Source organism: Pyrgilauda ruficollis, unplaced genomic scaffold (assembly GCF_017590135.1).
Source record: "Pyrgilauda ruficollis isolate IOZ18807 unplaced genomic scaffold, ASM1759013v1 scaffold111, whole genome shotgun sequence".
Classification (NCBI taxonomy): Eukaryota; Metazoa; Chordata; class Aves; order Passeriformes; family Passeridae; genus Pyrgilauda; species Pyrgilauda ruficollis.
Genome location: NW_024509322.1, coordinates 1,660,150 through 1,687,912, shown reverse-complemented (window position 1 = coordinate 1,687,912; position 27,763 = coordinate 1,660,150). Strand labels below are relative to the sequence as shown.

The 27,763-nt window shown below is 48.9% G+C and overlaps 1 protein-coding gene across 1 annotated transcript in view; it reads right to left on the bottom strand.

The window, feature by feature from the left end:
- Window positions 1-8,312: 8,312 nt before the first annotated feature.
- Window positions 8,313-27,763, bottom strand: part of LOC121358917 (exocyst complex component 4) — a 70,957-nt gene continuing 51,506 nt past the window's right edge. The window contains exon 9 of the mRNA XM_041477495.1: window positions 8,313-9,574. Within this exon, the coding sequence (XP_041333429.1) occupies window positions 9,337-9,574 (238 nt within the window). The 3' untranslated portion in view covers window positions 8,313-9,336. The remainder of the gene's footprint in view (window positions 9,575-27,763) is intronic.

Here is a 27,763-nt window from a genome sequence, read left to right as displayed (position 1 = left end):
CGGAGGGGACTCCGCTATCGGCGCTGTCCCCGCTCAGGCATGGCCGCCGCCATTTGTTTACGCGTTGCCATGGAGACGGGAAGAGCCCGAGGGCGGTGATTCGCGCCAACCAATAGGAGCGCAGAGCCTGCAGTGAAGCAGCATGGGAATTGTAGTTCGCCTCCCTGAGGCGGCCATTGGCCTCGCTCCCGCCTCGAGGTGCACAACAAACTTACAAACGTTAAAAATATGTCAATTAAAGGAGATAAAGAGGCGCACAAACACTCTCTGGCGAATACAGAGCCTTTACTGCTGCCTCAGTGTGTGGAGGATGACCAAAGAGTTTTTGATCAACCACAAGGCAACCCAAACGCTCATTAAGCCCGATTTGCGTATTAACATTGACACCCCTGAGGATCAAAAGCTTTCCAGGCGTGCCGTGTCTCACCTGTATAACCACAGTCCCCAGAACCCCACCTGTAACCTGCGGTCATTCCATCCCATTGGGAAGGGCCAAAAATAGCACAAAAGAGGGATTTCAGGGCGGAAAGATTGAAGGGGAAAACACTTCTTCTTGTTAGGGATCAGTAAATGGCTGTGTCTCTTCTCCTGCCTCAAGGGATGACTTTCAGTCATGGCTTTTGTGCCTCCAATTGCACTGGGAACATTAATTTTATATATATTTTAATATCTATATATGTATATATATTATATATATATATAATATCTAACTATGTATGGACACACACAGAGAAATAAAAACATAAATTAGATTTCTGTTATAACACTTACTTTCACGACACACCATTAACCATAGTTGGTGCAGTACTGTTTTTCTTTAAGAGAAAGGTACAATTTCAGAACTGATATGGGAAAAAATAAATATAATTTGGCCAGATTTTTGGGAAATATTGAGAGAGGAGACTGTCACAGCAGGGGACAGCAAAATTACAGCTTTTGAGATATCTTTGTGTGTTGTCCTGTTTTTATATCATGTGTATCTTACAGACAGTAATCTGCTCCTAATACAAATTTGAAGTAAAGATGTTAAAGATATTTGAGTTTTTGGGTCTAACATCCCCTTTTGTTTTTTTTATTTTCCACACTGCAGAACAGGGCAAACTGAGAATGAAAAGGCAGAAAATAAAGGGGAAAAGGAGGAGGAGATGTCTCCAAATGCAAATCCCTGCAAGATAAACATGGGAAAAGAACTTATCCGTGTGGTGAAACAATTTAATATTGGGGATGGGGTTACTGCAGTGAATTTCCATTGTTGGGAAAGTGACACCAACTTTGAATGAGGTGGTTATTGCTAAGAAAAAAATGAAGAGGGAGATAGAAAAACTCCTTATGGACATTGCTCGCTGACTTTTATCTCTGTGCTTCAGGGAAACATTATGATAAGTGCAATAAAGCCACCCCAAATTGCACCCTTTTATTATCTCGCTGGCCATAAATGTTAAAACCCTTAATGGGATTTATTCCTTCTCCACTGAGCAGCCCCCGGCAGCGAAGGGAAAGGCTGGAGAGCTCAGAAAGGACAGAAAACCCTGCAAGGGAAGGGGGAGCCCTCTCTGGGAGCGAGGTTGGGGAGCGATGCCTTGAGTTTCAGGTTTCCTATTTTCCAGATTCTGCATTGGTGTGTGACTCTGAACTCCATATAAAGTGCCAGCAAGTTCTCCTCACAGCTCAGTCAGACAGAACAATCCTTTTCCAGCCCCACAACCAAGGACAACGCTGCAGCTTCAGGCCCAAAAAGTAAAAACAACAACTGAGGAGAGCAATCTGGGAGGATGGGACTGCATAACCTGGAGCTGGAATTGGACAATGAACCCCAATACGGAAATGGACCAAAACTTATAAAAGTGTAAAAACTTGTGACCACCATCCATCTTGGGTCCATCCAGGCTCTTGCACCGACCAAGGTGTATCCTCTGAAGACCTTTAATAAGTCTCTACTTTATTCATTTAACTCTTTCTTGGTTTGAAAAGCCAGGTGTCTGCTGAGGAAGGCAGGAGGCTCCCCTGAAATGGAAAGTGTAAACCCCCTCCCTCTGAATTATTGTAATTTTGAAATTAAGCGGCTCCCAGACAAAGCCTGGTTTAGCAGGTGGCCCAATGAGCAGAGATAACTGCCCCACCTCTAACAGGTGGCAATAGAATACACACCCCCAGCCACTCCTGCATTTGTAACCTAACACAAATGCTGTTTAGCCTCTGTTCCAGGTAACCTCTTTAGGCATCAGGAGGCTTTGTGGCTTGCTGTGACCCAGGAGAACAATTCTGGATCAGCAGAGCTGCAAAGCCAAGCAGGAGCTGCTCAAGGACAGTGATGTTTTGCTCCCTGTCGTGCTGCTGGGTCTGTTCCAAGATTTTGTGGTCTCTAGGATGTTCTCCTTGCCAAAGCCTGCTGCTTCACAGCCCACATCTGTGGGTTTTGCCTTCTGCAAACTGCAGGGTCATCATCTCCTGCTTCTCTCCTGCACCACGACTGCCAGTGAGCACAGGGAATTGGGTCACCCCCACAGGAGATGGGGCTGATGGCAATGCCTTGAGAAGGCTGAGCTAGAAGAGAGATTAGATGGAGCTAAAGAATAAAGCAGGGATGGATTGAAAGGATCTCCTCCATGGATGCCCCTCGGGCAGCACAAGAGCCCAGCCAGGGCTGCCCCCAAGATGAACCCAAATGGCCCCAAAATGCACGAGCGCTCCCGGGGTCTCTCCCTGGGATCAGCTCTGCTCCATGTGCACATTGCAGTTCAGTGTCCAATTCCAGCTCAGCCCCTGCACTCCCATCCTGCTTGTTTTTCTCTCTGCAGCCCACGGGCTTTGTGCTCCTGGGCTGAGATTTGGATCATTTGTCCTTGGTGCCCAGCTGGAGCAGGAATTGTTTTGTCTCCCTGTTCTTTGAGGAGAGCTCACCATCCCATAATATGAAGCTCAGACCCACACACTAAAGCAGCTCAGAATGTGAAAATAGAAAAGGTAAACGCTGAGGCATCAATGAGACACAGATGGGTGAGATGTTTCCCCAAATATTCCATCTTATTTTGAATTTCAAACACTGCTTGGCTGTGGTGTGAAATGTTCCCCAAATTCTCCTGGCTCTGGAACAGCAAACACTGAATGACCATTAAAATAACCCCAAAACCCAGGTCTGAAGCTGTAAATCTGCAGTTATTGTCCTCGTAAAACCTCCCCGCTATTGACAGAGGGAGCACTTCCTACTCAGGATTGTTAATGGCAAACACTGGCCTTAAATACATTGATTTACCATTCAATTATGAAAATAATCAGCTCCCAAATCTGTGCCACGTGCAAAGCAGGTTTATGGGCAGCCCTCTGCACTTGTAAAAGCCCCACACAAATTCACTCAGGAAGCTCCAGGCAATGAAAGGACCCAGCTGGGTGTAGGGAGGAGGAAATTCCAAATGCTCCCGAGTAGAAAGAGAAGTGAGGTGGAAAGCAGAAAACTTAAATCCCATTAAACTCAGTTTGCAGGTCCAGCTTTCATGGTGGTGGGGCAGAGGTGAGAATTTATTTGACACTTTCCCTTCAGCTTCTTCCCAGGGCTGTGCCCCTGGGATTCCTGCTGGGAGCACATCCAAGCTCCTTAAATCAGCTCCCTGCAGCCAGTGGCTTGGGTGTACTCATTTCCCCATCATCTTCTTGTGTTTCTTGCTGAACCTGCCCAACATTTTCCACTGGGGTGTTGGTGGCAGGAGTGGCTGTGTCACATCAGAGGTGGCTGCCTGGAATGTGGAGAAGGCCCCATGTGGGGACAGCTGGCAGCACCCTGCAGGAATCTGGGAAGTCTCAGGTGAGGGGTCAAGAGTGGTTCGGGACACCATAGAGTTGCAAAGGTCATCGAGTCCAACTGTTCTCCAGCACGGCCCAGGCCGTGTCCCCAAGTGTCACATCCACATGGACCTTAAATCCCTGCAGGGATGGGGATTCCCCACTGCCCTGGGCAGCTGTGCCAGGGATGGACAACCCCTTGGGGGAAGAATTTTTCCCCAAAATCCCGCCTGAGCTCCCCTGGCCCAGGCTGCGGCCGTTCCCTCTCCTCCTGTCCCTGTTCCCTGGAGCACAGCCCGACCCCCCCGGCTGTCCCCTCCTGGCAGGGACTTGTGCAGAGCCACAAGGTCGCCCTGAGCCTCCTTTGCTCCAGGCTCAGCCCCTTCCCAGCTCCCTCAGCCACTCCAGACCCTTCCCAGCTCCATTCCCTTTTCTTGGACATGCTCCAATCCTTTCTCTTCATGAATGGCCAGAGCTGTCCCCGGGATTGCAGGGGGTCCCTCAGCAGTGCCAGCACAGCGGACAGTCCCTGCCCTGGGGCCATCCTGGGCCCAGTCTCCTCTCTCCTTAGTCCTGGTTCTGCTCAGCTCAGGCTCGGCCTCCCTGTGCCAGAGCCTCAGCCAGGAGCAAGAGCATCAGCTCTGCCCCAGCTGGGGGCCAGAGGTGTGGAATTCCCAGAATTCCCAGAATGGCCGTGCTGGGAGAGACCTTGCAGCCCATGGAGTCCAGCCCAGCCCAAGCCCTGAGCCAGAGCCTGGCACCCAGTGCCACATCCAGGCTTGTTCAACACCCCCAGGGATGGTGACTGCAGCACCTCCCCGGGCAGCCATGGCAGAGCTTTATCCCCTTGCTGGAAAAGCTTTTTCCTGACACCCAGCCTGAATTTCCCTTGGCACAGCTCGGGACTGTGTGCTGTGGCTGTGTCAGTGCTGCTGGAGACAGAGCCCAGCCCAGCTGAGCACAGGCACCTTTCAGAGCTGTGCAGAGTGCTGAGGGCAGCCCTGAGTCTCCTTTTCTGCAGGGGAGCACCCCCAGCTCCCTCAGGGCTTCCTCTCAGGGTTGGTGTTCCAGCCCCTCTCCAGCCTCGCTGTCCCCTCTGGATGTGCTCAGTGTCCCAAGGTCCTTCCCGAGCTGAGGGGCCAGAGCTGGGCCCAGCACTCGAGGTGCGACCCCAGCAGTGCCAGTGCAGGGCAGAGTGACCTCCCTGCTCCTGCTGACCTTGTCAGCCCACGAAACCTTCTCCACCTCCAGCCCCAGCCTTTCCCTCCTCTGCTCACCCTCCCCTCTCCCTCTGCAGGGATCTCCTCTCCCCTCTGCTCTGCCAGACCCCCAGGAATCCATCCATCCATCCATCCATCCCTCTCCTATCCATGCCTGTGTGTGTACATCCAATATATGAATTTATATCTGCCAGGCAGGTTTGTATCTTCCTTAATCAAGAGGATAAAAAAGGGAAGAATCCCTCAGGAGAGGATGTGTTGGAGGCTGACACTCAAACTATGAAAGGAATCAGAGCAATTTGCTTTTCCCTCCACCTTTCCTATTGTGTCTGGCACAGGCTTCAAGATTGTGGGATAATTAAAACCCAGTAAAGATTATGAGGCTGTAAAAAGGAAATTGTGAAACCCTCATGAACATTTACAGCCCCCATGGAAACATTTCGGGTTTGTGGTCTGGAGAAGTATTTCCTTGTCTCTTTAAGCACCAAAGGAGCACTTCCCTGGAATGATTCCTGGCAGAGCTGCTGGCATTTCATGGGGCTCTACAAAACAGAATCTCCAAGCTTTGTCTGTTAACTGTTGTGTCCTGCAGGGTCATGTCAGGACAGCAGAATGATTTGTGGGGAAGGAGTGGGGCAAGGGAACACAATCATGGAATGCTTTGGGTTGGAAGGGACATCAAAGCCCTTCTGGTGCCACCTCCCAGTGTCCCAGGCTGCTCCAGCCCCAGTGTCCAGCCTGGCCTTGGACACTGCAGGGATGCAGGGGCAGCCCCAGCTGCTCTGGCAATTCCAGCCCAGCCAGGAATTCCTCATTGCCAAGATCCCATCCATGGCTGCCCTCTGGCAGTGGGAGCCATTCCCTGTGTCCTGTCCCTGCAGGCCTTGTCCCCAGTCCCTCTGCAGCTCTCCTGGAGCCCCTTCAGGCCCTGGAATGTGCTGGAAGCTCTCCCTGGAGCCTTTTCCTCTCCAGGGGAGCACCCCCAGCTCTCCCAGCCTGACTCCAGAGGGGCTCCAGCCCTGGAGCAGCTTCATGGATCCCTCTGGACTCTCTCCAGCTGCTCCAAATCCTGCTGATTCCAGCACTGGATGCGGAATTGGAGATGTTCTGTGCTCTTGTAAAAGATCCCAGAGTGAGGACTGGGTCCCTCCTGCAGGGCAGATTTGGGGTAGGTTGTGCTCTGCACAGCTCAGGTCAAGGTTAAAGGAGGTTCCCAGGATTTTTGCACAGTTTCCAACACCCTGTTGTGTTTTTTCCTTTGGGAAACCATCTCCCACTGCAAATGTTTTATAAATGCCCCAATTTCCATAGGCTAGAGAAAACAGGAACCGGACAGCAGGAAAGGAAAAATCAATGCTGGGAAGGCAGGAAAGTTTCCCAAGGGCTGATGTTTCAGGAGCCTTGAGCTTCTCTTCCACCCCTCAGAAGTGACAAATCCAGGACAGCCGGAACCTGGTGAAGCTGGACAAGACCCTGAGGACCCCTGAGCACCAGTGAGGGACTGGGGGGCTCGGCCCAAACCCAAAAGGGTGGTGGCTCCTCCGTGGAGAGTCCAGGACTTCAAACACCTGGTGACCAGATGGGGCCTCAGGGGACTTCCCAAACACCTCAGGAGCCTCTGGAGTGTAGAGCCACCCTCTTGTCCAAGAGGAAGCCCCCGAGTGTGGCTGCAGAGGGATGCTGAGGGGGGTGTGGACACGGTGAGGGGGCTGTCTGAGGAGTTATTTACTCCCAACCACAACAGCTTGTCTCTACCCACCACCCAGCTCTGTAAACAAAAGCTGTTCCCAAAATCTCTCCCCAACACCCACGGTATCTCCTGTTAGTGAGAGAGGGTTTGAAACAAACACCAACACTCCGAGCCTTTGCAAGGGGAACTTTTCCCTCATTTCCAATCTAAACCTTTCCTGGTAAAACTTGAGGTCGTTTCCTGTTGCTTAGGGGAGAAGAAACCAAATCCCACCTGGCTACAACCTCTTGTAAGAGAGTTGCAGAGAGTGAGGAGGTGCCCCCTGAGCCTCTTTTTCTCCAGGCTGAACAACTCCCTGCGATAAAAAACCCCATTTCTGTGCTTCAAAATCACAACATCTGTGGTGTGTTACACTCACGGCGGGAAGAAAACGTTCTCCATTCCAAAACCACCTTCCCAGGAAAAAATATTCCGTGAGGATCCTCTGATGAGGATTCGAAGATGCTGCTGCAAGGAAGAATCCTGGAATTAAGGTTGGAAAAGACCTCTGAGATCATGGAGTCCAAGAAGCTGGAGCAGGGAATGTCTGTGGGGGGCTGGAATGAGGTGCTTGGGCTCTGGATTCCCACGTTCCACATGCTGCTCCTGCCTTTCTCCTTGGTGTGATCCCTGGAACATTCACTTCCCTTGTGCAGGTTTGGAGAGGACTGAGAGTCTGAGCTCTTGAGGAGGCACCAGTTAATTGCAAACTCTAATTACCTCAATTGCAAAATCTTCTCTTTCCTCTCCACTTGCTGTAGGTGAGGCCCTGAGTGTCACTGCTGCTCTGTTCACACCTCGTGGGGCTGTGAGGAGCAGCTCGAGGAAAAACAATTTAAATAATTTGTTTCAGACTCAAAAATACTCCCAAAGATGAGATTTTCCTGATTTTATCCAATCTGTCCTGTCCCCCACCAGCACAGCTGCTGGGTGGGTGGAAATGTGGACTGCAAAGCCTGAGATCAGCAAAGCAGAGCCTCAGATTATTAAGAAATTAATAATTAACCAGTTGCACACCAGGCCACAGCAGCCCAGTCTGAATTCAGAGCTCCTCACACATCAGTCCCACACCTCAAAGGGTCCAAAAATGGGATTTCCTTGTCCCAAGCAAGGACAAGAGACATGGAAATCCCGTTTCTTTGTCCTGAGCAGCTCCTTTTCCCTTTCCCAAAGTCTGGGTAGGGAATATCCAGCATTCCAGGACCTCCACGTGGATCTGTGATCCCAGGAACATCCCATCACCATCCCTCATGGAATTCTCCCCCACTCCTGCAAACCCATCAGGGAAAGGGAGGAAGGAACTCCTGCAGTTAATGGCCAGTATTGACATGAGAAAAATTTGGATTGTGAATAAAAGGAGGGAAAAAACCTTGGAATCTTCAAGATTCAGCAACAAGAACTGATGGGTTCTGCTTCTTACATGGAGTTGGTCCGTGGTAGCTGAGGGTTGGACAGAGTGACTCAGAAAATCCTTTCCACACTGATGGAGCCTTGGAGAACACTGAATTTGGTCCTGGAAAGGAATGTTTTAAGCACCTCAGGAATGACAGTGCTTAAAAACAGCCAGACAAACCACCAGGGCTTTTAAACATCCTTTAATTCTGCAATTTCAAGGTTGACACACAAAGCACCTACAGCTCAGAGAGAACCTTTCTCAGCACAGGAAACCCAGCTGGATCCCCAATTTTCTTGGCAAATACAAGTGCAGTGGATTCTGATTTTGGAGGAATAAGGAACCTTTTGCCAGGTGAATTTAGAGGGTCAAGGCAGGGCAGAATTGGTGCCCTGGGTGTGCCTCAGACCCTGGATTTGGTGCCCTCCTGCCCTTGCTGATCATTGGTGCTGAGCTACACAACCCTGCCCGTCCTTCCAGTGCATCAAGTGACAGCCACAAAATATCTCTGGAGCTGGGGGGAACTCAAAGATAACATTCAGGACAAGAGAAGGAAGCTTTTTTGTTATTTTATATTGGCAATTTTCTCCTGCATCCACCCGGCGCTGCAGGAGCACCAGATGGCTCCGGGATAATGAAAGAGGAGAAGTGGAAACAAATGGTCCCGTGTTACCTCCCACGTGCAGAACTGGCTGATCACCACCTGAAGGAATAAACAATTCCATCTTTTAGCAGTGGAAACAGCAGGAAACTTCACGTGGGTACAACCTGGAGAGAGCTCTAGCAGAGCTGAGCAGGCTCCGAAAATATCTCCAAACCATCAAGGTCCCACATGTGATCACCAGGTCTGGGATTGACTGGCAGGGTGCTGATTATTTAGTGTGGTCTGAACTTCCAAGACCCAATTTTCCCTTTTCCCACCCCACAGCTCCCTTTACATCCCAAAGCAAAGCAGCAGCAACAGAGCAAATCCAAACATCCCACCCCAAACCCCACTGGGGTTCCTGCTGTGGAATCACTTTTGGGAGAACATCGAAGAAGCGTTACGTGGATACACACCAAAACCACCCCAACCCCAAATCTCAAATGGCATTCCCCTCCTCACCACAAAGCCCAGAAGATTCCCACTTTTTCTTAGATTAAAACAGAACAAAACAAAAAAAAAAACTTGGGAGGTGCCACCCGCCGGCCGCGGGTGAGGGGGGTGGCAGAGGGGGTCACACGGTGGTGATTTTCTTGTCCTTGGTGGCCTGTTTGATGGCAGCCTGCTCGCAGATGATCTCCTTGAGGCGCTGCAGCCTCATGTTCTGCGTGGTTTGGTCCCCCACGCCCGTCTGGCTGCGGTGCAGCAGGTTCAGGGCGTAGATGTACTCCAGCTCCGTGTACTTCACGCCCTGGTCCACCACCAGGTTCAGCAGCTCGTCTGCTGTGTTGTAGAGCATCTCGTAATACTGCCTGCAAAGAGAAAAACACCCTGGGTAGTTGTGGTGCTTGGTGGTCCAGACCTTTTGCAGAATTCCACGAGCTCTTGCTTTTATTCAGCAGTGCCACGAGCAGAGAAAGTTGAACAAAGCGCAGGCATCTTCCTGCTGAACGTCATCCTAAAATCCCAGAGTGGTTTGGGTTGGAAGGGATCTCAAAGCTCCTCTTGTTCCACTCCCTGCCATGGGCAGGGGCACCTTCTGCCATCCCAGGGTGCTCCAAGCCCTGTCCAGCCTGGCCTTGGGCACTCCCAGGGGCAGCCTCAGCCTCTCTGGGTGACCTGTACCCAACGTGGGCAGGTCTTAAAGTCAAAGTGACAGAAATCCCCTTTGTTGAGACTCACAGAATGGTTTGGGTTGAAAGAGACCTTAAAGCCCATCCAGTTCCTGCTTTGACCTCCTCTCTCCTCACTCCAGATATCCCATGGCTGAGCCCTGGGAGCTTTTCCTGCCCAGGCTGATGATCTGGGAAGGGTAAATCAGCTTCCCCGTGCTCGGCCGTGCCCACCTTAAAGCCAAAAGAGATCTTGGGGAGCTAAATTTGCTCTTTGGTTAGGTTTGCTAATCCCACAAAATTATTTATTAACCTATTTGTCAGATGACAGACTGAGCTTTTGATAACTTTTAATTCTTTTCCTTGGTTCTAAACCTCAACTTTAAAACCACAAAGCAGTTGGCCAGCATTCCACGGAGCAGATTCCCCTCACCTGTCCTCCACTTATTTATTCCCTCCATCCTTTACAACTTGCTTTCCTCAGCCACCTCTTGATAATCAAAAGAGGGTTTATAATGGCAGGGACAAACACACTTGTGGAAGGAAAATGAAGAGCCTAAATAAAAAAATCACAGAACAAGAGGCTCATCCCACTCCCTCTTTCATATTTCATTATTTGATAACATCAGAGGCTGAGTCCATCAGAGCTGCTTGGGCGAAGGCAAACAGGAGAGTGTCTGATCAATATTTATTAATACTTTCAAAGACAAGGAAGGCAAAGTTGAGCAGACTCTGTAATGGAGTGAATAATTACTCATGCAAATTGGGCTTGGCCGCGGGCGCTGCCATGCCAGAGCGGCAGGTTTTTAATTGCACCCAATTAAAAATGCACACCTTGTGCTCCTTCCCTGCTGCCTCGCCTGCTCCCCTTTTATTTTAGAGGAATTTTTTAATTAAAAAATAATCTGATCCCGAGAAGAGTGGCAGATGAATCCCGTCTTTGTGAGGTGCAGGAATTCTTCAGTCAGCCCAGATTTAGGACAGGTGAGGAAGGAGCTGTGAGGAGAGGAGGGGGCTGTGCTGCTGGGCTTGCCCACTGACCACTCTGTGCAGATTTAGCCCTGATTTGCCTTTTTTTCCCCTTAAGGTGCTCTGTCACCTTGGGAAGGCCACGGATTTTTTTGCTTTGGAGCAAATCTTCCCTGCCCCTGGATCCTTGGAATGTTCAAGGCCAGGCTGGACGGGCTTGGAGCAGCCTGGGATGATGGAAGGTGTCCCATGGCAGGGATGATCTTGGAGGTCCCTTCCAACCCAACTCATTCTAGGATTGTGGGGATGCAGCTGATGGGAACAAAGTGTCCCAGGGACTCATCCCAACAGAGAAATCCTTTTATTTCCATGTTTACTCTCAGTTGTCACTTATTTGTGTCATGCTGAAAAGCACCGATGGGATTTGTTGGGCTGATCTGGCAGGAGAGATTTTACACACAAAAACATGGAACAGGTTCTTAGGAATCTGTTCTTCTTAGGAAGGTTGTTCTTATTCCATAGGAATTCTTCTCCCGAATTCCTATGGAATTAGAGCTGCTCTTTACAAGGGAATTAATCTGCTTCAAGCTTTCAGCTCTTCAGGATGGTAAAAAAACTTCTCCACTGGCATCCAGCCCCAGTGCTGATGGCACATTTTGGGGAATGAGGAGGGAAGGACTGCCTGAGGGATCCCAAATCATTAACATCCTGCTCAAGCAGGATAATTAACTAATTTTGATGGTTTGGATGACAAAGGTTTGTTAATTCTTTAAAAAATAACATCCATTTTTCATGTGATGAGCTCACATCCCAACTGAGACACTCATGGCCTGTTCCTCTGACCACTGGCAATGGGATTGAGTCCAAAGCTGCCTTGAATTTTTTTTTGGGCATTTTTTGGGACAAAACTGAACACTCCCTGCTCCCTTTATCCATCTGGAATTGCCCCTGGAAGATCCACCACGACATGAGGAACAGCTCTGTGCTAAGAGCAGACAGGGAAGGTCAAATATCCCTTTAATGGGATGGAAATGGTTCCCAGCTGCAGGAAAAAACCATCCCATGGGCAAACCAAAAATGCAGAATCCACCTGACCCCCAAACCACTTCCTTTTGTTGGCTTTTAAGCAGCACTTTTGAAAGAAAACAGCAGATTGCCAACCACGAACCCATTCTGCAAGGAGGCATTTTGAGCTGATGTATCTATAGATTCCCATATTAAAAAATGGTCTCTTGAACTCTGTTCTTGGAGAAAGAGAATAAAAATTAAGAAGCTTTCTCATTTAGGGGGAAAAAAAAATCTCAGGAAAGGCAATCAGGATGAGCCCAGCTCCTCTGAGGGCTATTAATACCATTCTCCATTTAAATGCTAATGTTCACCTCTAACCCAAAAAAAAACACCAAAAAACCAACTTTTCAAAAGGTGGCCAGGTGAATTCCAAATGAAATCCTGATTTCCCTGAGAATGACTTGATCTCCTCTTCAGAGGAGGTGATGTTTCAGAATAAAGGATCCCACTTTAATTATCCCTTCCTGATGTAGCTGGAGGCCTGCTCTGCATCAGACAGGAACGGATTCTCCAGGCAGGAATTCCAGTCTGGGCGCTGAACTAGCCAAAGGGAACGAAAAAAAAAAAAAAAAAGAGAAATAGAAATTCTTTGACTGAATTAGCCAAAGGGAATGAAAAAAAAAAAAAAACAAGAGAAATAGAAATTCTTTGCCTTATCTCCCTCTCTTTTGGGAGATTAGGGAGGTGCTTTGGCAGCACCCAGAATTGCTGCTCTAATGGGAAAGTCAAAAAGGTTAAGTAGGAAGCACTTATGGAAAATCTGGATAAAAAACTAAATGAGGAGACAGGGAGACAGGATAGAAGGAAGATTTTATGGTGAGGGTGGGGAGACCCTGGAATAGAATTCCCAGAGAAGCCGTGGCTGCCCCTGGATTCCTGGAAGTGTCCAAGGCCAGGATGGAGCACCCTGGGATGGTGGAAGATGTCCCTGCCCATGGCAAGGGGTTGGGATGATATTTAAGGTCCTTTCCAACCCAAATTCTGTGATTTTACGAAAAACCACCAGGCAGGACAAGCAAGAAACTGAAGATGATAAAAAAAGACCAAAGCTGTGGTTATAAAATCACTCAATTTTGATATTTGACGATCATGGTGGAACCATGATATTTAAATACAGAGGGGGATGAGTGAGTGGAAAAAAAAAATAAAAAAGGAGAAAACAGCAAGAAATAAGGTGACTTTAGTCAAGTAATGCAAAAGAAATGAATTTTCAGGCCTGGCTGAAAGAAGAAAATCCCATGGGGCATTTTTCCCTTTGGAGTTATTAGAGGTGGGAATGGGAAGAGCTGAGAATGGTTATGGGGCAGGAGAGATGAGTTCCAGGCAGGAGTTTGCAAAGGTAATTTGGAAAGCTCAGAACACCAAAGGAAAATGCAGGCAAAGCAGCAATTACTGTAATTCCTGCACCTGGTGAAGGCTGTGGGGATGTTTGCACACACACGTCAGTGAGCAGCATTTTAAATCAAAGATCTGCAAATGTGGGAGCTGCTGGTTCCAGCTCCAGAGCTTCTGAGGGCGAGATGGAAAATAGGGATGGGAGGGGACAGCTCCATCGTGGCTTTTCATGGAATCACACATGGGTTGGGTTGGAAGGGACCTTAAGGATCATCTAATTCCAACTGGGACACCTTCCCCATCCCAGGTTGCTCCAACCTGGCCTTGGACACTTCCAGGGATGGATCAAGCTCCTCTTTCCAACCACTGCTCATCCTCAGCTGCAGCTACAACCCTAAAATAAGGGACAGCACCCTCAGGACACCATTCCAGGAGGGAATGTAAATCCTGATTGACTTTTCTTCAGACTTCTTCCTTGTTTTTCAGTCAACCCGGAGCAGTTCTGGGGACACCAACAGGAATGTTCCTTCTGTGCCTCCAGAAGAGCCCAAAGTGCTTTAGGGGAGCTCGCATCAGAGATGGTTTTGCTGTTCTGGTCAACCTCAGCTCCTCTCAGACACCACACCAAGAGCTGGACACTTCTCCTGCGTGCCTGGGGTGAGGAAGAAGCCCCTACATGGCTACTGAAAAACCCCAAAATGAGGCCAAAAATGTTCCTGTCACTGTAATCCGCATCTTCTCTGTGCTCACCTCATCCACAGCCCCTTGCAAGCAGCTGCCCCATGGCACGTGGCATGATTTGGGGCAGGAGGCACAGGTGGCTCTGGGGCTGTGCTACCACAAGAACACATAAAGACCCACTTGAAAACCCTAAAATCTGCAAAATTCCAAGACGGGAAATGATTTGGGAAAGGAAACAAAGCAGGAGAGGAAGAAACAAAAGTGAATTTGGAGTGCAGTGGTGCTTCACACTCCTGTGGTAGCTCTGCAAATCACTGCCCTTAATAAATAACCAAGGGATGGAAGGATAATACTGGGGGTTTTGTTTAAAAAAAAGCTGGAAGAATAATTAAAATTAAGTCATTTATCCAAGGCAGGAAAAAGTATCAGAGGTGGGAAGCCCTCACCCCTTGCTCAGTACCCACACAGAGCTCTGATCAGGTACAGAGCCAGGCAAGAAAAACAAGTGTATTTATTCAAAAGGACACAAGCACAGCCTTCTAATTAGAGACAGCCTCGTTAGAAAATCCAATTATTTTCCCTTTTAAATTTTAAACCACAGAGACAGCGTATGAAGCCCTACATATAAATCAGCTCACCTGGGGGCTGCTTTTTATACAGATGAAGCCATTTTGGATAAAAACCCCCCCAGCCAACACCTCTGGGTGCCACGTGCAGCTCTGTCACCGGGTTTGTCACCACTGCTGAGCTTTTTGTCAAACACAGATGAGAAATCACCTCTTAAATGCAGAATTAATTAGCAAAGGGAAGGGTAAGGGACGTGCAGAACATCACCACCCTTCCCAAAGCTCTCTCCTGTTCTCCCTCCTCCTTTTTTATCCTGATAGTTATCTGCCTTATCTATTATTTTCTCATTAATATTTCCTTCTTATTTCCTTTTCCCTTCCTCCTGGGCTTCATCACTTGGACAACGCTGCCCTGCTGGGAACACGAGCTCCAGGGGAGGCTCAGGTGGGAGATCAGAAGGAATTTCCTCATGGAAAAAGTTAGAAAAGGCTACCCAGGGAGGTTTGGAGTCCCCCTCCCTGGAGGTGTCCAAGGATGTGGCTCTCAGGGCTGGTGGCACGGTGGGCATTGGGCATAGCTTGGATTTCATGACCTTGGAGGGTTTTCCAACCTCAACAACTCCGGGATTTTGGGAATGGGGATCTCTGAGCATCCCCACGTGCACGGAGCACTTAAATCCCTGAACACCTCGGAGCCCTCCCAGCCTGCAGCGAGACACAGCAATTACACAGCTTTTCAAAGGAAGGATAAATCCATTAAACCCCATTAAATAATTCTTCAAAAAACAATGTCTGAGCCACTCCTTGTAGCTCCAAACCGGCTGATCCTAATGAAAGATGGAAATTCTTGCTCTCCAAATGGAACTTTATAGGGTATTAAACAAGCACCCTCAGCACTTATCTAAATCTTTAATTAGTTCTATAATATACTGATGATATCAAGGCTAATTAAATTTATACAGATAAAGAGCAATGAAATTCTAGCCAAGTGAGCTGGAAAGTACATATTAAATAGTAAATTTAATGGCTCAGGAAGATAAATGCAATTTTGTATAAAAAAATTACATTCAATTTACATGTTGTATTAAAATTGATTTTGAGTGTGTAAATGATTGGAAAAGAATCTTTTTAATAGATCAGTAAAAGTGTTAATCTGACCTGTTTAAATATCAGTTATTAATGCCAGCATTTGCAAATAAGCCACACACATTTGCATTTTACTGCATATAGTAAAAAAAAAAAAAAAAAAAAAAATTATCGATACCATCTGCCAGTTTATAAGGAATATTAAGGGATTTTTCCCCTTGCCTCATGCATAAATTGGAGGGAACGTGAAAACGAATGTAGCCTGAAAGAAGAGGGAGTCAGCACTTCCACAGAAAGTGCAGCAGAGATTGCTCCAGTCAGCAAAAAATCCCACAATTTTCCCTTCCCTTTGGGAACAACAATCACTGTGGCAACCCCCCAGATTTATTTAGGATCAAGTGATGTGGAACTGGACGTGACTGGGGAGGTGCTCAGTGGTGCCAGCTGAGCTTTGATTAACCAGGAATGGTTGGGAGCTGCCGATGGGTGAAGGACACGATGGGATCTGCCTGATGGGGACAGAACAGTGAACTGGGGCAGAAGCTCAGTCAGGGCCCTCAAGTCAATGTCAGCCTGGGGTAGGCCATGGTTGTTTTCCACAAGTCAAGGTCTGCCTGTAGTAGGTTGTGTTTGGGTTCCAAAAGTCAGTGTCAGCCTGAAGTAGGTCATGGTTGGGTCCAACAAGTCAATGTCTGCTTGTGGTAGGCCATGGTTGGGTCCAACAAGTCAATGTCTGCTTGTGGTAGGCCATGGTTGGGTCCAACAAGTCAATGTCTGCTTGTGGTAGGCCATGGTTGGGTCCAGCAAGTCAATGTTTGACGGGGGTAGGTCATGGTTGTGTTCCCAAGTCAGTGTCTGCCTGGGGTAGGTCATGGTTGGGTTTCAAGTCAATGTCAGCCTGGAGTAGGTCATGGTTGAGTTTCACAAGTCAATGTCTGCCTGGGGTAGGTTGTGTTTGGGTTCCACAAGTCAACGTCTGCCTGCAGTAGGCCATGATTGGGTCCAACAAGTCAATGTCTGCTTGTGGTAGGCCATGGTTGGGTCCAACAAGTCAATGTCTGCTTGTGGTAGGCCATGGTTGGGTCCAGCAAGTCAATGTTTGACGGGGGTAGGTCATGGTTGTGTTCCCAAGTCAGTGTCTGCCTGGGGTAGGTCATGGTTGGGTTCCCAAGTCAATGTCTGCCTGGAGTAGGTCATGGTTGAGTTTCACAAGTCAATGTCTGCCTGGGGTAGGTTGTGTTTGGGTTCCACAAGTCAATGTCTGCCTGCAGTAGGCCATGATTGGGTCCAACAAGTCAATGTCTGCCTGTAGTAAGCCATGATTGGGTTCCCAAGTCAATGTCTTCTTGTAATAGACCATGGTTGGGTTCCCAAGTCAATGTCTTCTTGTAATAGACCATGGTTGGGTTCCACAAGCCAATGTCAGCCTGGGGTAGGTCATGATTGAGTTCCACAAGTCGATGTCAGGCTGGGGTGGGTCGTGGTTGTTTTCCACAGGTCAATGTCTTCTTGTGGTAGGCTGTGGTCGGTCACTATCACATTTTCTGAAAAATCCTCTTTGCCCAGGATTCTTCTCCTGGGAAGCTGAGAAGCCCAAGAGAAAAAGGAAAATAATATAATCTGATTTGCTTCTCCTGTGTTCTGCTGCTTTGGAATGTGCTTGGAGATTGTTTATGCAACAGGTGATTGTTTTGACTTAATGACCAATCATGGTCAGGCTGTGTCAGGCCTCTGGAAGGAGTCACGAATTTTCATTATCATTCTTGGTAACCTTCTGTCTGTATCCTTTCTCTATTCTTTAGTATAGTATTACTATAGCATTCTTTAATATAATATCATAAAATAATGAATTAGCCTTCTAAGAACATGGAGTCAGATTCAATCATTCCTCCTTCATCCTGGAGACGCCAAAAATACCACAGTGGTCAGGTTCATCAAGTCAATTTTCCTCCAGTAGTTTTGTGTGTCGTGCTCCAGTACTAGGCTGTGGTCAGGTCCACCAAGCCAGTGCAGTAACTATGGCAGAAATAAACCAGGATGGGTTCAATGCCAAAATTTGAGATGTCCAGAAGTGGTGGACATCAGCATGGAACCGTGGATCTCCTGGATGAGGGATTCAGAGCTTCAACCCTCTCCTGCTTGCTTTCCCTGCTGGCCACTGGCCTGAGGAACATTTCATCCCAGCTTCTCCCAATGCTTGGAAACCTCCAGGTTTGAGGCCACAGGTTTTTATGGGCAGCTGCTGCTCATTTCTAGCATTTTTGGTTGAAATTGCTTCTCCCTCCCTATCATTCTGAGGGCAAAAGTTGTATTTAGAGGGATTGAAACCCACCACCACTAAAAGAGCAGCTCCCACACTGCTGTGTGCAGCACAGCTGTGGCCTCTTCTGGCCATTCCTGGTGGGTTTACCTCCAGTTATCCCAACTTCTTCATCCAACAGAGCTTCACTACAGTATTTTTTTTGTCAGACAGCACAAATCTGAGCACTTTAAATGAAAATATTATCAAGGCAATGTCAGTGCAGGGTAAAACCCTGAATACACAGGGCTTCTATCTCCACTCTCCACTGCATGGAGAAAACAAGTTTTACTCATGGAATATCTTGGAGTTGCATCCCTTTGCTCGTCACTTTTTATGGACAGACTCCACTGCAGTGCAACAGCAGCTCCTTGGAAACAAAACTGGTCCCCACAGAGTGAGAAGAGAGTCCCTGCACTGCTTCTGGATGGTGGAGTAGTTCAGAGGCATCAAAAGCACAGCAATTCTCTGAACTGCTTTTCATCTCCTCCCAGAGACGCGTCCTCAACTGCACAAAACCTCCAGGCTCCCCAAAGGACTCTGCTGCGAGAGCTGAACCTGGAGTTTTCCGTAGTAATTTATTAATTTTTCAACCTCTCGCAATTCCCATTTGAGAATTTCCTGAGGCACTTTGGAGACACTGCATCCAGAACTTCCCTGTTCTCTCAAAGGCTGCTTTGAGGGTGAGAAGGACCAAGGACCCCACCATGGTCCCCTCCAACCTCATCCATTCTGTGATCACAGGGCCAGGGGGTTCTCCTTCTGTGTCCAACAGGGTGGATCCCACCCAACAAAATCATGGAATTGTGGAATCGTTCAGGTTGGAAAAGCCCTTTAAGATCATCCAGTCCAACCATTCCCAGCACTGCCAAGGCCACCACCATGTCCCCAGATGTCACAACCACATGGCTTTAAATCCCTCCAGGGATGGGTATTCCAGCCCTGCCCTTTGGCTGAAGAGATTTTTCCTAACAGTGATGCTCCTTGAGTAACCAATCCCAGATTCCATCCCTGAAAGCCCCTCCAGGGACTAAAAGGACATTTTCCTGATGATTCCCAAAATCTGCACATTCTCCACAAAGGAAAATGGAATTTCCCCCACTGCCCCACTTTTAACAGATGGCAGAAAAATTCAACAATTTCCCATGTTGGGCTGGCTTAGGAAAACAACCCGGGATCGGAAGGCACTGAATCCTATTAAAAAAGCCATCTTTTATATCTTGCTTCTTCCCAATCCAAGCTGTTCCCCACCAAAGCATCAAACTTGCTTTTATTGGCACTTCTTTGCTTCTCCTCTTTGTTTTTCCACGCATGACAAGGTGGAATCCGTGTCTGATTTACGACTTCCGTAGAAGAAGATCTACTTGAGAGACCCATTTCAGCTTTAGGTGTTAATGCACATCTGTGACGTGAGGTGGCAGCTGAATTTTAGAGCTTCTCTGTATTATTTGAGCTCAAATCTGGAATATAAATGATAACAGACAAGGGAGTTTTACAGCCTTCAGTAAAATTGGAGTAAGTCATGATACGCTGCACATAATTTCTTGAATATATCTAAATGTCCACATCATATGCGTGTGTATTCAGTGCAGTGCTCTGGATGTAATTATTCAAACATCTCCCTAAAAAATAAGAATTGAGGCATTTGGACTTTCTCTGAATGTGTGGATTTCTCCTGGCTACGAGGCCCAGGTTCATCAGAGGACAGATTTAATTGCTACATCAGAGTTTGTGTGTTGATATTCGACATCTGACGCGCGAAAGTTCAGGGACGCCAATCAGGCACGGTGCAGATGCCACTCTGCAAAATGTTCTCAGACAGTCTCCATCTGTCAGATATGGTAATCCCTGCTCCCCATCAATAATTCACCTCCTTCACTCCATGTTTCCCTCATTTGAGTCGGAATTTTTAATGTCAGAGGCTCCACCTTGGATAGACGGCGTTGCCTGATCTGCATTCCCCGCTTGTTCCTGCCCCGGAGCCTCTCGCCTTTGGCACTTCAAGAATAATTTCTCAGTTTGTTTTTTTTGTTTTTTTTCTTTCTGCAAAAATCACAGCTCTCCTTTTGGGCCGTCTCATCTCGCTCGAGGGTGGAAGTCAGAGGGTAATTGTGGCAATCACACCAAAATCCAGCTCGGATGGATCATGCCTTTCCTGGGAAAGCTCCCGGGGAACACCACAGGGGAGGCTGAATCCCCCAAATAAGATGTTACAGTTGAAGAGGGAGGAAAGGGGGACAAGGGAAGGAAGAAGATGATGTGGAGCTGTTCCTCCATGGGTCAAAAAATGCTGAGGGGCATCTTGTCCCCAGCTGACTCCACAGAGCCCATAAAATCTTGGTTACATCCCAAACTCTTTGCAGCCTTAAATCCTTAAAGAGAAATAATAATAATAATAATAATAATAATAATAATAATAATAATAATATGGAAAGCAACTTTTTACACAGATAGTGACAGGACAAAAGGAAAGTTTTAAACTAGAAGAGGTGAGATTTGGATTGGAATTTAGGAGGAAGGGGTTTATTGTGAGGGTGGTGAGGGACTTGGAGCACCCTGGGGTCAGGGAAGGTGGCTGGAACTGGGTGGGCTTTAGGGTCCCTCCCAACCCAAACCATTCCATGATTCTGTGATCCCAGAGCCAGGAGATGGCTGATTGTTGAGAACATTCCTTGGCATGAGGGCAAATTCCCCCCATAATCATCAATCAATCCTTCAGCACCAGTGACAAAGGAAGGTCCCCAGGTGCCCCCAGCAGGGGCAGCCCCAGCTCTCAGCACCTGAAAGGTGGAAAAACCATCTTGGGACTTTTTTTTGGGAATAAACCCTGAGGATAAGAAGTGATAGCTGGGAATGTTACAGATCCCAGCACCTGGAATGACCAGCACATCCCAGGCACGGATCCTTGGCAGAAGGTGAAGGATGAAACTCCTGGTTGCAGAATGCAGCTGGTGGAAACCCTTACTTAGGATTATCTAGGATTATTTAGGTTCATCAGCTGAATGTGTGGCTTAGCAGCTGGACTCACCACCAGCCCTGGTGGCTAAAACCTCCAAGCCAGACCAAAAGTCAATGAATTGAAGATTTTGTTGATTAAAGAGTAATTAACTGTAGAGGAAACGGAGGAATGCGTCTCAACCTGCCAGAATTCAAGTGTCCAGTGCAACCATTTCACCACCATGGTCACCACCAACCCTTATCCCCAGGTGCCACATCCACATGGTTCTGAACTCTTCCAGGGATGGTGACTCCACCACTGCCCTGGGCAGCTGTGCCAGTGCTTTAGAACCCTTTCTGGGAAAAAAAAAGTGTTTCTAAATCTAGTCCAGAACAACTTAAAGAGCTGGAACCCTGCTGTTCCCGCTGCCATCCCTGCTCTACCCCAGTGCTGTGTCATGGTTTGACCCTGCTGGTCCTCTCAGTTCTGCTACTCCTGTCCTTTCCTCAGTTTCCCTTTTCCCTCCTCTATCCCACCAGGAATTGGCCCTGGGCCCTTCCCTTCCCTTCCCTTCCCTTCCCTTCCCTTCCCTTCCCTTCCCTTCCCTTCCCTTCCTCCTCTTCTTTTCCCTTTTCCCTCTTCTTTTCCCTTTTCCCTCTTCCCTTCCCTTTTCCATTTTCCCTTTTCCCTTTTCCCTCTTCCCTTCCCTTTTTTCCCTCTTTCCTTCCCTTTTCCCTCTTCTTTTCCCTTTTCCCTCTTCCCTTCCATTTTCCCTTTTCCCTTTTCCCTTCTCTCACCTCACCAGCCCTGTGCCCAGTCCTGGCCACATCCTCACTGTCCCTTTGTGTCCCAACACCATTTTCCTCCCTCCCAGCCCTTCCCTGCCACTCCCAGCCCTTCCAGGGACACATTTCTGACTCCAGCAGGTGGGAAAGCTTCACCCCTGCCTTTCCCTAATGAAGAGAGAGGAGAGGGCAGTGGCAGCTGTGACTGCAGAGCCCGGGGAAGTGCCGGGCAGTGACTCCAGCAGCACAGCCAGCCCTGGGATCAGCAATTCCCGAGCTGATAACTCGGGCTGCTCTGAGGCTCTGCAGCTCCTAATGAGATCTGACTGACAGGGCACTGCCTGTGCCTCTCTGGCTGCTGGGAAGATGCTGCCTCCTGTGAAAAAGGCAGGGCATTTTCCTAATTGCTGCCATTTGCAGCTGGGAGCCAGGCAATAGAGATGCATCTCCAGCTGACAATCCCATATTTACCTTTCCTTCAGCTGCAGACAAACGCCTGGGATGGCTGCTCCTCACACGCTGATGGTTCTTCCTTTTATTTTATTTTATTTTTTTTTTGGGTAGTTTCTTTTTTTGTGTGTGTGTCACACGAATTCCCTTGCAAAAAAAATCTGTTCTTTCCCTTCAAGCTGAGTGTTGGGAATTTCATCAGAACCTCCCAGAACAGGATCCAGACATTTTTCTCCCAAGAACCCACCTTTAAGCACGGGAGAAAAAAGCAGTTTCTAACCCAAAGAGGAGATGCAAGGTCACATGGAGAGCTCAGACAGGGAGTTCACATTCCCATACACTCACAGTGGGATCTGTTCCCATGGAATGCCTCTGGATGTTTGCTCAAGCTCAGGCTGAGGGTTGGGCTCTTCTCCCAAGTGGGCAAAACAAGAGTGAACAACCTCAGGATCCAGGAGAGGTTTAAGTTTGGTATCAGGAAAAGTTTCTTCCCCAAAATGGTTTTCCAGCCTTGGTGGAGTGCCCATCCCTGGATTTCAAAGCCACGTGGATGTGGCACTTGGGAACAGGGTCAGGGGTGGCCTTGGCAGTGACAGGTAAAGGGCTGGGCTGGATAACCTCAGAGGGCTTTTCCAACCTGAGTGATTCCCTGATTCCAAAAAAGACACTCCACTGAAGCCCATTCCTTATGCTGGGAGGTGCCACTCTTGGCTACTCTAAAGCAAAAAAAACCCTTTTAATGAAGGAAAACCAGGGTGATTCCCTCTTCTTCCTCGCCTGGATTCCACTGGATTCTATTTGCAGTCCCACTGGATCCCATTTCCATCCCTGCAGCTGCTGCCTCCGTGTCTCCAGCCCAACCCCTCGTGTGATGCTCAATGGGATTTCCAGAGCCTGGAGCTGTGGAAGTGCAGGGAATCAGGGAAAGGTCCTTGGATGGGACAGAGAGGAGAGGATTTGCTGGAATATTACTTTGGAAGTTTTAGAGCAAGCCCACAAATAAAGCTGTTCTCTGTGCACACAAAATCCTGCTGAAGCCAGTGGTGGATCCACCACACACACACAGAGGCTTTACCTGCACCTAAAAATGAGCTTTCACACTCATCCTCATATTTCTGTGGGATGAAAAACTTAGCAGAACCTGGGCACCATCTGGAACTGCAGCTTTACCCTCCTGATCCAGACTTTAGACCTGGCCTAAGACTCTGCAGCCTGGGGGGGGGGAAAGCCCTGGGGAGGCCAAAAGCTCTTCCCAACAAAACACCTTCCATGTTTCCTGTGGAAAATGAAGTGCAGGGAGAGGCTGACATCCCCTGCCAGGCTGGGAAACCAGCAGAACCCCTTGTCCCACCCCCTGAGCCCCAGCCAACGTGTCCTGGGTGGGTTTCCCAAGGATCCAGAGCCCATGGGGAGCCCACCCCACCCCACTGCCGACCACGGACCACGTGGGTTTGCTCCGTATTTTTCCTGCCACCACCCACAACCCAAATTCTGTACAAATATTGACCAGTTCTCCACAATTTCCCAGGGGCACCACAGAGATGACGGCGGCCACCAGGACTGCCACCTCCAGGATGTGCTTTCAAACCCCAGCCTGAAAAAAACAGTGCCCACCTCACACTGCACAGGCCTGGATAAACAAAATGATCCCATTCCAGCTGGGCAAGCAGAGTTTCCTGAACTCAGACTTTGTATTAAAGCACTTCCACAAGTCACTGGCCGGCGGCAAAGCATCGTCACCGAGGCCAGAATCACTAAAGGTGGAAAATAAGAAGAAAAAAAACTTCCAGCAAGAAAAATCCCTTGCCTTTAATTACCATTAGCAATGCAGCATGACAGAGGGAGATAAACACACAGGCACCTACACAAATAAGGAGCTTGGGAACACAAAGTAATTACTTTGATTTTTTTTTTCCCTCCCCCCTCCCACCGACATTCAAAACTTATTAGTCTCCAGAAAGCACATATCAGCAAAAGACTGTCACCTCGGGGAAAAATGAGGGATTTGTTTGTAACTCATTTGCAGGAGAATATATCCTGATGGTTTTAAGGCAGAGGAGGAACGTGCTGTGGCCAAAAAAGACTTTTTAAAAATGTTTATTCCCATCTTCCCAAGCTGGTTCCCTGAAAATGGGAACGCCAGGTTTCTGCTGGCTGAGAAGTTCACCCCATTGATTGTTTCTCTAACACGCCACGAACCCAGCGAGGAAAAGTCAATGAAGCCTCTCAGTTTTTCAGTCCATTTCCAGTTTAGGAAAATTGAATTAATCTCTTTACTCGGAGCAGCTCAGACATCCCTGTCCGGGCAATGAAAATCATGGCAGAGGCCACGAAAACCTCTCTCTTTAAAGGTTACGGAGCGAAGATTAAAAGCGCCTCGGGGAAGGGCTGAAAAGCCTGATCCAAATAAAACCCTGAGTCAACACTGGCAAGGCTGAGCAGGACTGGTGCCTCGCTGATATTTTCAGGTGATTCCTTCTGGCACTGGGAGTGATCCCCATGGAGAGTGGGTGCTCTGTGAGCTCCCACATCCAGAGGAGTGCTGTGTGAGTTCAGCCTCTAATCCAGTTACTCTGGGGCTGCTACAGGGTGTGGAGCCTCAAGGGTTCTCCTGGGGAGGAATGTCTGAGAGCAGCCCTGAGGAGAAGGGTTGGGCACATCCATGGAGAAGAGCAAGGTTTCCTCAGAGCAAAATCTCCAAAATATTCCAAAATCTCCTCTCCATCCTGTGCTGAGAAGTTCTAGCGAAGGACTTGGCCACGCCCCAACTTCCAGGAGCTCCTGAAGGAGTGGAAAAGCTGAAAGTTTGGGAAAACTGGAGCAGGCACTTGGCTGAAACGGCCAAAGGATCTGGGGAAGGGTCTGGAGAACCAGGAGAGGCTGAGGGAGCTGGGAAGGGGCTGAGCCTGGAGCAAAGGAGGCTCAGGGGGACCTTGTGGCTCTGCACAAGTCCCTGCCAGGAGGGGACAGCCGGGGGGTCGGGCTGTGCTCCAGGGAACAGGGACAGGAGGAGAGGGAACGGCCTCAGCCTGGGCCAGGGGAGCTCAGGGGGGATTTTGGGGAAATTCCCTCCGAAAAAGGCTGCTCAGGCCAGCGCTGGAGTCACCATTCCTGCAGGGATTTAAAATCCATGTGGATGTGGCACTTGGGGATATGGGGCAGTGGTGGCCTTGGCAGTGCTGGACTCAATGATCTTGGAGGACTTCTCCAACCTAAACAATTCCAAATGTACTGAAAGCAGGGAGACACCCCAAGAAATGCTCTGGGGAAGGCTGGAGAGGCACAGATTGGTGCCCTCCTAAAACTCCTGGCAGCTGCAGATTTAACTGGGAACGGAATCCACAAATGGGGGATTTGCTGTGGGGAGCTTTAATGATCCCAGAAAAAGGAGGATCTTTGGGATGCACCCCTCTGGAGAAGGGCCACACAGGGACCCTCTGATCCCCTAAATCCCCCTGGGGCAGCAGGAGGAGGAAGGTGAGGACGAGGCCATCAAGCTGAGGGGTGGTTTTTAATCCTCTGATTTTCGGTTAATGCGGTGAAACCACTAATTACAGCTAATTAAACCTGCACTGAGATCAAAGCTCAGCAGAAACTGCAGGGGGGAGCAAACAAGGCGGAAAAGAAAGGGAAAGAAAATACGGATTTTGTTGTAACCGAGTCCTTAATTGAAAACTAAAGCAGCTTTGTTAATTAAAAGCTGCAAGCCCAAACGAGGATGTGCTGCAGACACAGGAGCCCAGCCTGGGATGGAGACAGCACAACACAGTGCCAGCAAAGGGAAGCTTTTCCTCCAGAGCCTCTTCTGGCCCTCATCCCCTGTCGGGAAGGGACTTCCTGTGAAGATTTGGGGATTTTTAACTTTCAAAACTTGGCTATGAAGAGGGGGAATAGAGTGCCCTGTGCACTCAGCTAATGTGGGGTTTACTCAATCTGAATGATCTTAAACACCCCAAATTTCGTCCAGGAGAAATCTGAGATACTTCCCTCACCCACAGGCAGCAGGGGAGCATCTCAGGAGCTCTGCAGGGACTCCTGACTCTGGACAAAGGCATCCAGGTCGGGATTTGCTGGACCTGATGCTCTCCACACACAAATCGAGCTCAGAGATGGCTCTCAGAGGAAGATTCCCTCCACCAGCTCCACCCTCAGGCAACCTGGGCACCCAGGCACAACCACGGTATTTATTTAGAGTAAAATCACACACAGAAATAAGATTTGGCAATGAAAAGTCTTCCTGCAGAGCACGGGGATGTTTGAATGCTTCCCTTTCCCTCGGCAGCTCCCAGTAGATGGCAGCAGGTCATTGCTGATTCCTGCTGCCAGGGAACAGCAGAAATCCTTGGAAAATAGAACAAAAAACTGCCCAGCCTGGCAGGAGAGGAGCCCTGAGCGCCGAGGATCCAAAGCTGGCAGCACAGCCCTGGTCCCCAGCCCAGCAGTGATGCAGGTTTGACGTGGCTTTGAGAAAAGCTCAAGCTGCAGCTGCATCCTCCATCCTAAACCTTCCCATCCTCCCCTTTCACAGCATCGTGGAATGCTTTGGGTGAGAAGGGACTTAAAGGATCATCCAGAGCCACCCCGTGCCACAGACAGGGACAGCTGCCACCATCCCAGGGGGTTCCAAGCCCTGTCCAAACTGGCCTTGGAATAAAGATGGGTTTTGAGGGACAGGAGCATTCCCCGGCCACATCGAGGGGCAGGAATGTGTCCAGGGAATGGAGCTGGGAAGGGTCTGGAGAGGCTGAGGGAGCTGGGAAGGGGCTGAGCCTGGAGCAAAGGAGGCTCAGGGGGCCCTTGTGGCTCTGCACAAGTCCCTGCCAGGAGGGGACAGCCGGGGGGGTCGGGCTGTGCTCCAGGGAACAGGGACAGGAGGAGAGGGAACGGCCTCAGCCTGGGCTCAGGGTGGATTTTAGGGAAAATTCCTTCTCCATAAGGGTTGTTAAACATTGGCAGGGGCTGCCCAGGGAGGTTTGGAGTCCCCACACCTGGAGGTGTCCAAGGAACACCTGGAGGTGGCACTCAGAGCTCTGGGCTGGGGACAAGGTGGGGGTCAGGCACAGCTTGGACTCCATGGGCTGGGAAATCTTTTCCAACTTCCATGATCCTGTGAGTCCATGATTTGGGTTTCTTGATGGCCAAACCAGGAAGAAGTGGAGCTCTGATGGCTGCTCCCCACCCCATCTCGCTGGGGAGCCACCAGCAGTGCCAATGAGGTGCCACAGCTGCTACAGGGACATGTCCCAGCCAATACCCCTGGAAATGTCACAGCCAATACCCCAGAATTGTCACAGCCAATACTCCAGAAATGTCACAGCCAATACCCCAGAATTGTCACAGCAATACCCCTGGAAATGTCCCAGCCAACAGCCCAGAATTGTCACAGCCAATACCCCAGAATTGTCACAGCCACTACCCCTGAAAATGTCCCAGCAATACCCCTCGAAATGTCACAGCCAATACTCCAGAATTGTCACAGCCAATTCCCCAGAATTATCACAGCCAGTACTCCAGAAATGTCCCAGCAATACCCCTCGAAATGTCACAGCCAATACTCCAGAATTGTCACAGCCAATTCCCCAGAATTATCACAGCCAGTACTCCAGAAATGTCCCAGCCAATACCCCAGAAATGTCCCAGCAATGTCCCTGAAATGTCCCTGCCAATACCCCTGGCATTGTCATCAGCAGCAGGAAAAGATTCCTGGTGCCT